This window comes from Notothenia coriiceps, unplaced genomic scaffold (genome assembly GCF_000735185.1).
Source record: "Notothenia coriiceps isolate Sejong01 unplaced genomic scaffold, NC01 NC01_scaffold00024827, whole genome shotgun sequence".
Classification (NCBI taxonomy): domain Eukaryota; kingdom Metazoa; phylum Chordata; class Actinopteri; order Perciformes; family Nototheniidae; genus Notothenia; species Notothenia coriiceps.
The window spans coordinates 148,250-158,896 of NW_011357528.1; the positions used below are offsets into that span (position 1 = coordinate 148,250).

Consider the following 10,647-nt stretch of genomic DNA (forward strand, 5'->3'; position numbering starts at 1 on the left):
GTGTAAAGGAAAGAATGAATGGGGCCATGTATCGTGAGATTTTGAGTGACAACCTCCTTCCATCAGCAAGGGCATTGAAGATGAAACGTGGCTGGGTCTTTCAGCATGACAATGATCCCAAACACACCGCCCGGGCAACAAAGGAGTGGCTTCGTAAGAAGCATTTCAAGGTCCTGGAGTGGCCTAGCCAGTCTCCAGATCTCAACCCCATAGAAAATCTTTGGAGGGAGTTGAAAGTCTGTGTGGTCCAGCGACAGCCCCAAAACATCACTGCTCTAGAGGAGATCTGCATGGAGGAATGGGCCAAAATACCAGCAACAGTGTGTGAAAACCTTGTGAAGACTTACAGAAAACGTTTGACCTCTGTCATTGCCAACAAAGGGTATATAACAAAGTATTGAGATTAACTTTTGTTATTGACCAAATACTTATTTTCCACCATAATTTGCAAATCAATTCTTTAAAAATCAGACAATGTGATTTTCTGGATTTTTTTTCCTTCTCATTTTGTCTCTCATGGTTGAGGTATACCTAGGATGAAAATTACAGGCCTCTCTCATCTTTTTAAGTGGGAGAACTTGCACAATTGGTGGCTGACTAAATACTTTTTTGCCCCACTGAATGTACTTGCAAATGTCACTTCAGTCCAGTTAGATCCTTGTGGGGTGCTTACTCTTTAATACCAGCAACAACACAGCGTTTTCAGGCTACAGCGCGGGTTTGTTTGCCTTGTCTGTAGTTCCCTACAGTGTAGCACCGCCACTCTGGCAGACTGCCAACAGCTGTCGAGACAACGCACCCCCGCCGTTAGCCTTAGACATTTTAAAAAACAAGGCAAGTCTAAAGTACAAGTGCAAAAAAAAAAAATGCAATCAGCTTGTCCCCAGAGAAAGCACTTTTATAGAGTACTATTGAGACAAGATAAAGTGAAATAAAATACAAACATATATTTGTTGTTACTGTTACAGGTTTATGTGTTTATTTTATATGTTTGTGTATTTATTTTTTTGTATTACAGCTAAAGGATACTAAGTCAGCGGACCAAACAACCACATTACTCCATTTCCTGACGCAAGTATGTGAGGAGGAGTTTCCAGATGTGATCTCGTTTGTTGAAGACCTGGACCATGTAGACCGATCTAGCAGAGGTATACATTATAACACATATGTTCAAACCTACTCAATGAACACTTCGTATGAGGTTTTATTACAAATGATTAAGCATGCAATGATCCCCACTCTAATTATCAAGTAACAACCACACTTCTTGATAATTTTAACATTTCCTCTACCACCCGCTGTCTGGGAGATGTTATCACAGTGGGATTATTGCTGTTATTTTGGTTTCCTGGCCTGCTGGTGTCAAATAAAATTTGCAGGGAGTTCTATCTCCTTCCTGTCAACATCCCCGGTGTTTTACCAACTGGTCTTACAAAATAGAATTAAAAATAAAATAGTTAGACTATTCTTTGAGCAAACAAAAGGCAAACAAACAAGACACTTACCCCTTCTCTCTGTCTGAAAGAAAAAGCCATTCTCTTTAGCTTTGAGTTAAATGAAGAAACGCTTGTTTTATTTTCTCTTCCACATGTTGTTAAGGCAACTAAACAAGCTATTCAAACTGAATATTTTAGACATTTTGAAAGGATGCTTTGGCCGCTTGTTTTATGTTGGCCATTAGGCAAATTGGCCTGACATAAACAATAGTGATGATACTGGAAATTGTAATGGTACATGATGGGAAAGGTGAGCCTAATGAAAAAATAATGAGCTGTGTGGGATGTCCAGCCTTATAAACTACTGATATCATGAACCTTATCTCATGATTACATTGCGTAATTTCAACTCGTTAAGTTTAACCCCTGAGATCCATTGGCGAACAGACTAAATAAAGAATGTTTACCTGAGCACATCCAAAGAAACCTTAGAGCAAAGACTGCACATCAACAAAATGATTAAATCCATCACAAGAATATAGTCAGTTAGTGTACATCATCATTTCTATTAAGTTATAATCTTTTAACACAAATAAACAATTTTTATTAGATGTTATTGTCTTTGCTTGCTTTTCATGATTGCACTTGAACAGTAATGATAGATCCAGGCATTATACAGTAGGATGTGGTTTAGAGAGCTTAATGAAAAGCAGGCTGGCTTCTATTGGATGTTCTTACCTCGACAGAAATGGAGCATTCTTCTTCCGTATTCCTTTGTCTTACTTTGAGGTTTCCTCTTACCTTTCTACTTGTGTTACTCTCTGGAGATTATTCATGTTTGAGATGCTTGTTGATTCTGTAAACATGCAGTGTATCTAACCAGTTCAATGTTTGATCTATGCTACACTCTGCGCTTCTGCACTGCGGTTTGATACCAACATTAATCTTTTTCCGTTGCACAATGACAAGAGATATAACTTTATTTTTCAAGAGAATACTTCAGGCCATGAATACTGCTAAGATGAATAACAATAGATTCAACAGTTGTTATGTACAGTAATTAAGACTTTTGTGTTGCTTTACATCACAGTTACTGTTTTCCTTTTAATTAGCTGCGAGATCATGCTAACAGTCACGCATTGACAGATGCTCCCACATGGCTCTGAGTATGGTCAGTGTTGGGAACATTGTATGGAAAAGGTCACAAACAGGCAGGGACAGACCAGGTGGTCAGCTCAGACTCTCTTATATTCTTTGTTCATATTGCCAGTGGCAACTCTCAGGAGGAAGCAGCGAGCAGCAGTGTGTGCGCTGTCACAGCATGTTTCTGTTGCTGCAAAGATGATTTTACCCACTGCTCAGTTCCCAGCAGGAGGGATTGAAGGGAACAGTGAGGAGAAGAAAAACAGACTGAGGATGACATATGTGACTATTGTTTGGACTCTTCCTCATAAGGACCCCTCCTGTTTCTTTTGGTGCTCTTATAATCTGCGGATAATGATGCTCCTGTTGAGTGTTTCATTTTCTACCCAACCGTGTCCACAAGCCCATGGCCATGGCTTATAGGTGAAAGGGCCAGATCAATAGAGAGCACAAACCCTGGGTCTGTCTTCAAGCTTTTTCCACCTCCATACATGATGGCCACACACTGAGTATATTTTTCTATCTACGGTATATATGCTTTGCCCTCTCTCTATCTTCGTCTTTCCCTGTGCGCCTTGGCCATTATTAGATGCATACACTAAGTGTCTCATCTCTTCAAATCTAGTATTCAGACGCACAAATCCCATTTCGTCTTTATAAACCATGTGTGGCTTCCTTTTCATCATGTCTGACAGCCATTCGGGAGGCCTGGAGACACACTGAAAGGGATGTGTTACATCTATAGACGCTAACCAAAGAGCTTACTTGAGCATGAAAACAAGGTTTGATAGAGGTAGCAGTAATGATTTGCGCTGCTGTTGCAGAAGCCGCTGTCTTTTGACCGTATGTGACACAGCTTTCGTTCCCCCCATCACCACCTCCGTTGTCTCTCATGGATGCAAAACTGGTTTAGTTCAGGGGTTCCTTTGTGTCTGTCTTCTAATTTCTGCCCCTCTCTCTTCTTTTCAGCATTACAATCATTTTCTTGACATTGAGAAGCAGTCCTTGTGTGCTGCGACTGTCTGTCATTCTCTTTGTCTCTATCTGTGTCTTTTTATGTATGTCAATATCTCCCTGTGACTTTCTCTATCTTTCTTTCTCTGACTCTATCTCTTTCCGTTTTTTGTTGTATCAGTTATGTTCTATTTCCACTTTCTCTCTTGCTCCTACTTCTTTTGTCCTTCATCCCAAACACCCTCACAATACACAGCAGTCAGGTCTGGGCAATACGTGTGGCTTGTCGCGTTGTACTTGGTTCTGAGCTTGATGTTCAAGTCAGAAAAGAGACATGAATGTGCTCTAACAGGCTACTTCAGCTCTTACATGTTCAAACACCACCTTTCAGTAGCAGACACACTGCTGAGTTGGAAAGCTATGTGTAATACTAAATAGACTTGTCTGCATACATTTCATATTGCAAAGGAGGAAAAGGTGTTTTGGTTCAGTTTCTGTTCAAGGCCTGCGGCCCCAAGGAGTCATTAAGAAGTAATGTGGGGAATCAGCCATATTGAGATGTTTCTTTAACATGTGGTTAAAGCATTAGTTTGCTACTTGTAGTTTGACCAGCCTCAGGTTAAAAGTATACAGTGAAAGCAGTCCACACTACAACTTGCAATTCACTGACCTTCATGCTCTTTTAGTATATATTAGGTGCTGAGCCCGATGAGATACGCCCCGTCCACACAGCAGCTTTAAATAAATCTCCCAATGCTTCTCTGTCCATTGACTTTGAATGGGGGTGACGTCACTTTGCCTCGCTTTTCGCCGAACTGCATTGTGGGGAAGCAAAGCGAAGATTTTCAGGATTTTCAGGATTCAAAAGTTGAGCAATGTTCAACTTTTGAAGCTGAGCTGGAAGCGTCAGCCAATCAAATCCCGTTTATGCAAATCTGACAGTACAAGTGCTAGCCAATCAAACCACGTGTAAGCTGGGAGAGACATACCGCAGTTCATTTCCTCATATTCCAAACGAGAAATTACGGTAGCAAATGACCCGGTTCTTTACGACCAGTAACTATTTACCGGGATACAAACCGGAGGAACCAGGCATGGAGGGAGGTGGCAGAGACAGTGGGTGAAACTGGTAGGTTTTCGCCTGTTTGGAGAGTTTATATCCAGTTTACTTCGTTTTAACATTGCTATTGCTTTGTATGTCGGGGCGGGAGATTCATGTGATTGGTTGTTGGTCGCGTTGCTCGCAAAAAATCCCCAAGCTTTCAGACACACCACCTCCAAAATGTTCAAGAGTTTTTCAAAGCTGCTGTGTGGACGGGGCGCGTCTGGATTTCTTCAATTACAAGTCTCCAGTTCCCAGCCTCTGGCACCATCAGTTTAGTCGCACTTGTCTGTCAGGCTCTGGCCTCAGGAAGCAGATCTGCTTTTCTTTTTCAGTCTCTTAATTTCCATACATCATAGGATGATCTATAGTGGAGATTTGTGTGTAGCAGTGCTGTTGTGAGTGAGTATGGTCGTGTGCTCCACTCAGTCTCATTTATAGCACAGCAGCTTGGCAGAGTAATAAAAGGATGTCAATGAGGGATCTGACCTCTACAAATAATCCAATTATTATTCCTCCAAAACATCCTATATCTGTCTGCAACCCCTCTGGACCACAGTGGCATTCCAGCACCGTTGCTCATAAACATCACTCAGCCTCTAACACAGAAAGAGAAAGCAGAACTAAGGTGGCCACTGAGACCACCATGAAACTCCATCTCTGCTTGTCACCGCACCACAGAGCAATTATACCACAATTCCTAAGTTGTTTGTGACAGATGTGTGTTCATAAAGAGCATCAGCATCATCTGTTTTAAATTACATTTCTCTCTGTTTAACAAAATATTCCAGCTGCTATACTCCTGATGAGTCCCAGACAGATTTTCTCCAGAAGCCTATGCCTCAATTTCTGTAACCTGCATGTCTTTTCTTTGTCATGTGCTCCTCCACCTTGGGGAGCCTCATCACCGAAAGCTTTCAGTTTGGATAGTAAAAAAAATGCAGAAGAGGGGGGATCCCTCTATGTTGCCTTACTTCTCCTTCCCCTGACTCTTTTCTCAGTCAGTGCATCACTGGGCTTTAATCATTTCCATTAACATCGGCTGCCGGCTTGGCCTCCTTCCACTTCTGCACGCTGCCCATGTCTCCTCAGCAGATTTCAACTGTTGCTTATGCAGAATGCTTTCAAGAAAAACCGACAGAGACTTAAATGGAAATGATAGAATAAGTGAAGTGTCAGTTTCTGATTGTTTGCTAGAATAATTGTTCGGACAAGTTAATCTATCATACTAATTTGACTGGGCATTGGTCAGATATAAGGAAATAATTAATGATTTAGTCAAAGATTTATGGTTTTAAAGAGTGTTGACAGAATCCAAATCATGTCTCTCAAGAGGCGATAACCTTCTCGGTTGACAGGGGTCGCCAGTCTCTGGCACTGTTATTTTGGGGGTCGCGGGCTGAAAGTTTTGGGACCCCCTGATCTAGACAGCAGATTTCCGTTTGGTTTTCTGATACAGAACTAACAATCTTATAAAAGTTATACAGAAATGTATCTCCAAATCCACAGCAATGTCTCTCTGGCAGACATGTTACTATTACGTTACTAGTAGAAAGGTACTGAGGTGTTTTGAGTGCTGCTAATGTGTGACTGACTTGATTGTAGTATCCGGTTCATTAAAAGGCAGGATATTTTTATTTAAACAGCTCCCTTGTCCATACAGTACATGTCATGCAGTACATTATTGTAGTATGAATCATAATTAAGTGGTTGCTGATGTGGTCTCATAAAGACATTTTTATTTATAAGCATTATTTAGCCAGGCAATCTTTTGGGATGAATTATCTCTTCAACAAGAGACATACATGGCCATAATGGCAGCTTAGAGTAGTTTCTCATACATAAGAGCTCTCTTAATAAATGCACCTATCACGACAAATGATGGCTCCACTGTTAACAACATGTAAATCCCTCTGCAGTGACATTTTGTTTTAAGAATATTATTATTTTGAAGAACATACAATTCTGTAAACCTGATCAATTAAATACAAAATTATGATTTGTATTCAGAGCAAAGTGCATCTGTCAAAGAACTGAATCAACTTGTTAATCTTTGGTGAAATATAAGCAATTTTCTTTTTGTTGGTGTAGATGTCAGTCTGCAAAACACCTGCTGCTCCAACTGTAGTCTAGTGTTTATTACAACTATTCAAGACACAATTTAGTTGTCCATTTTAACCAATTAGCATCACAGGTGCAAATATAAGGGTTAAACAAAAATACTAAGTTATTTGGTAAGTTATTTATAGTAAGTTGATAAAGGCCAAGGTTTATTTTAACATTCATTGATTGTTCAATCATTTTTATTTATTTATTTTATCAGATCCACAATATTATTCTGTGTCTATAATGGCAGTAAGAATGGTGTTCCTTGAAGACAAATCAATCTTCATCTGACTGAAAATTCCTACTGACCCCTACTTAAAGATGATTCACATTTATTTTCACCTAAACTTCTTACCAAAATAAAACTCAATCCAACAGTGCAGTTGATTTCTGGATACTGCTCTGGTTGAGACATCACTGGTTCCAATGTCCTCTGGGATAGGTTTTTTTAAAAGAACAGTGTGCTATGGCATTTCCTTTGCCTTCGTCTGACTGTTAACTATTAATGCCAGTGCTGAAAGACAGAGAAGGTGAGCAGAAAGGGTAACAATAGGACTTTGGGGACAAAGTAAAAGGTGCAGTGAGTAGAGATGAAGTGATAACCATTTGTCAGTTAGAGACGCAGTAGATGGACTGTAGTAAATGTTTTACAGTATGAAGAAGTTGTTATTGCTGTGTCTTTTTTCTCAATCACGAGTGACAGCTTTATGAAAAGTGCCACCTGCCTTTTCCTCTCAGCCAGCTGAATGACTTGTGTGGGTTTGTACGTACATTCACAAGCTCACCTTCAGCTTCACTGAAAAGACAGTACTCTCACTACACAAAACTTTTTTTATAAGAATCTACAGTCAGCTATTGCAGATTTTTTTACTAGATTGTTTTGTAGTAAATATGTCATAACGAACAAGTGGGTGTGTGTTTGCCCCAGACAGTTTGTTCCCATCAGTAAATGGGTTTTATGCTATAAATTCAGTCAGGAGCTTAGCTTCATTGAAGTTTTCTATTTTTTTTTCTTTTCGTAAAGCATGTATTAGGATCAAGGGACATTTGAAACTACTTAAAAATAAGCAGCTTATGCTTTTTTGTTAAGCAGGGTCTAATCAGGGTAATTTAAGCCATATGCCATATTCAGTGACTAGCTTAACGTGTCAGCCATGACCAACTTAACAGAAAGTTAGGCTCAGTGTTCCCCTGCTCTCCCACCTGCATGATCAAGGCACCTGTTAATAATTCTAAAGATGAAGGACAGAGAAATATTTCTTGTTCAACAGCCGTGTTCCTACTTCAAAAATATGTAAGCAAACATGGCAGGTATTCACATTCACTGCAAGATGTAAATCAAGAAGGGCATAGTATTATTGTATTTATTTAATTGGCTACACATAAAGCATGAGCATATTGGAGGAAATAATAACAAAGAGATAGGTATTGAACGTACCGTCACTTGATGTTTATTTTTTCCTCAGATATTGTTTATTCCCAAGGTGTTGCTGGCACTGTGTGAAGCCACAATAACCATGCTTTGCAATTGAGCTGGCGCCTCTCGCTCTTTCCCAGTTCTTTTTTTCTGTATGTTGTTTTTCTCTGATTCTTTCAGAGCCTCAAAATAATAATGCTCTTGATTTTACCTGTAATTGAGTTGTTGTCTTTCTTCACATTTCCTTGACATGTGGGTGTGTTTCTGTGTGATGTTATGAATGTGCGTGTGTGTGTGCGTCTTGCTATACGTGGGTGTGTGTCAGTGTCTGCAGAGAATCTGGAAAAGAGCCTCAGGCAGATGGAGAGGCAGCTGCTGCAGCTGGAGAGAGACCTGGAGACTTTCTCCTCCCCTGATGACCCCAACGACATGTTCTTCACTAAAATGGCTATATCCTTTTCACACGCATGCGTTCACACACCAGTTCGGAGCATTATTCATGAGTTAACTGTAATGAATTAAACAAAAACAAAGACATAGAAAAATATAAAAATGTTTTGGGGATTGGAGTTTGAATGTTTATATTTAACACTGTGGTGCTCCATAGGTTGGCAAATGTGTTTTTTACCACATAACTGAATTTGTGGCGTGTAGGTCTTTGGCTAATCATTTAGTTCAACTTATTTCCTTTACCTTTTACATAATGAAATATGCTGTGTTCCCATTACCTTGAACCTGGCCTCCCTACCACTACTGCAATTTTCGATAGGAAATGTTTTAATAAGTGGATAAGCCGTGACTCTACCAATCTCCCTCAAAATAAAACCTTTTCAAAACTGTGTAAACAGCAGGACTGTTCACAACCCATTGAGAATCTCTCAATAAAACAAACAGTAGAGATATCTATTTTAACTGTTAGAACAATACATAAATAGAGGCAAGGTGGTCCTCCCGCACTCTGATCCCATATGCACATTTTGTTCACTGTTGATGAAGTGAAGAGTGTCATGAGTGGCATCCCATTCCATAGTCAAGTTTTTATACCAGTACCCCTATCAGCTCTCTTGAAGGGCACTACACTGAGAGGAGAACTGGGACGGAGGAGTGCATCCTTCGTCTTTCTGTCACTCTCTTTCTCGTTCACTACATCAGTCGTTGCTGTATTTTCCTATAGAAAAAACAAAAGACATTTCATGTTTTATTCAATTGTCAGTTGATTGTTAAACACATTCCCTAATTAACAAACGCGTAAATACACAATTTCTCTTAGGTTTCGTTGTTGACAGCTGTCCATATTTGTTTGGCAGCAGTGTTAATTATTTACTGTCATATGAGATGGATCAGGTTGACAGGCCTGTCTCATACCTGGTGTGTAAGTGTCTGTTCAATAATACACCCTGTATCTCCTTCATGTAGTTTTGATCGATAGCCTTGGGGCTGGGGCACTGATGGCTTTTGCTGCAGTAGTTAGCAGAGAACTTGAGTGCAACACAGAAAGGTTCACTGAGAATGGATTTGACAGCTCTCTTTCACTGCTTTTCTTTCTACTTCCAAGTGCCTTGCACAAAATGTCGTATTCTAGCAGTAGTGATTAAAAACTCCATCAAATTTGCAAATGAAATCTGAAATCTTAAGCCTATAATCAAATGAAAACACCAAAAATCCCCTTGACACATTCACTTTCACACACACTCGTCAGGGCATCACCATAACATATTTGATCAGGATGTCTTTCTGCTCAGATGTCATATTCACACCAATGCCATCCATTTGCAAACATCAAATGGAACACTGTCCCAAGGTTTTTTTCAAAATTGAATATTAAACCCAATTCTGCAATAGGCTTTTGTTTGCAGAAGCATTACAAAAAAAAAAGGTTTTTAAATCCATATTTGCAAGCCCAGTTTGTACAGTATGAAGGTGCTCTTAAGTGAAATTTGACATGAAAAACTGTCTTTAATCTCATATTAACGTATTCTGACCATAACGGAAAATTACTCTCTGCAGATTTGTATTCGTTTAGCTGTAAGTAGCATATAGAAGGAAAGGACATTTCCCGTTGTATTCTTTCAGTTCCTGCTTATCCTAAAAAAAGTATCTTTAAAAAATCACATTTTAAACTATAGTGGCTTCACCTGCAGCTGATTAATAATGTTTGCAACACTCATTACTCCAACCCGCATCCAAGTCACAGCAACTCATGAGAAGCCTGGACTGTCGATCCAAGTCACAGCAACTCATGAGAAGCCTGGACTGTCGATCCAAGTCACAGCAACTCATGAGAAGCCTGGACTGTCGATTTGGAGACATTGAGAATTCCATTATCGCTTCAAGCTCCACTCGAGTGTACAGTTACTGTGTCATTGGTCTTGTGTAATATTTGTGAGCTAAGATTGTAAAGGTGTCATATTGGAGCATGAGAGAAACTTAAGGAGAATGAGCAAATGCAGAAAGGGAGATGGAAATATGATGGCATAGATGGGCGGTGG

General features: G+C 39.8%; 1 protein-coding gene across 1 annotated transcript in view; it reads left to right on the forward strand.

Annotated features, from left to right (window-relative positions):
- Positions 1-10,647, forward strand: part of diaph1 (diaphanous related formin 1) — a 120,769-nt gene that overhangs the window by 23,295 nt on the left and 86,827 nt on the right. The window contains exons 5-6 of the mRNA XM_010783200.1: positions 1,019-1,148; positions 8,484-8,608. Coding sequence (XP_010781502.1) covers positions 1,019-1,148; positions 8,484-8,608 — 255 coding nt within the window. The remainder of the gene's footprint in view (positions 1-1,018; positions 1,149-8,483; positions 8,609-10,647) is intronic.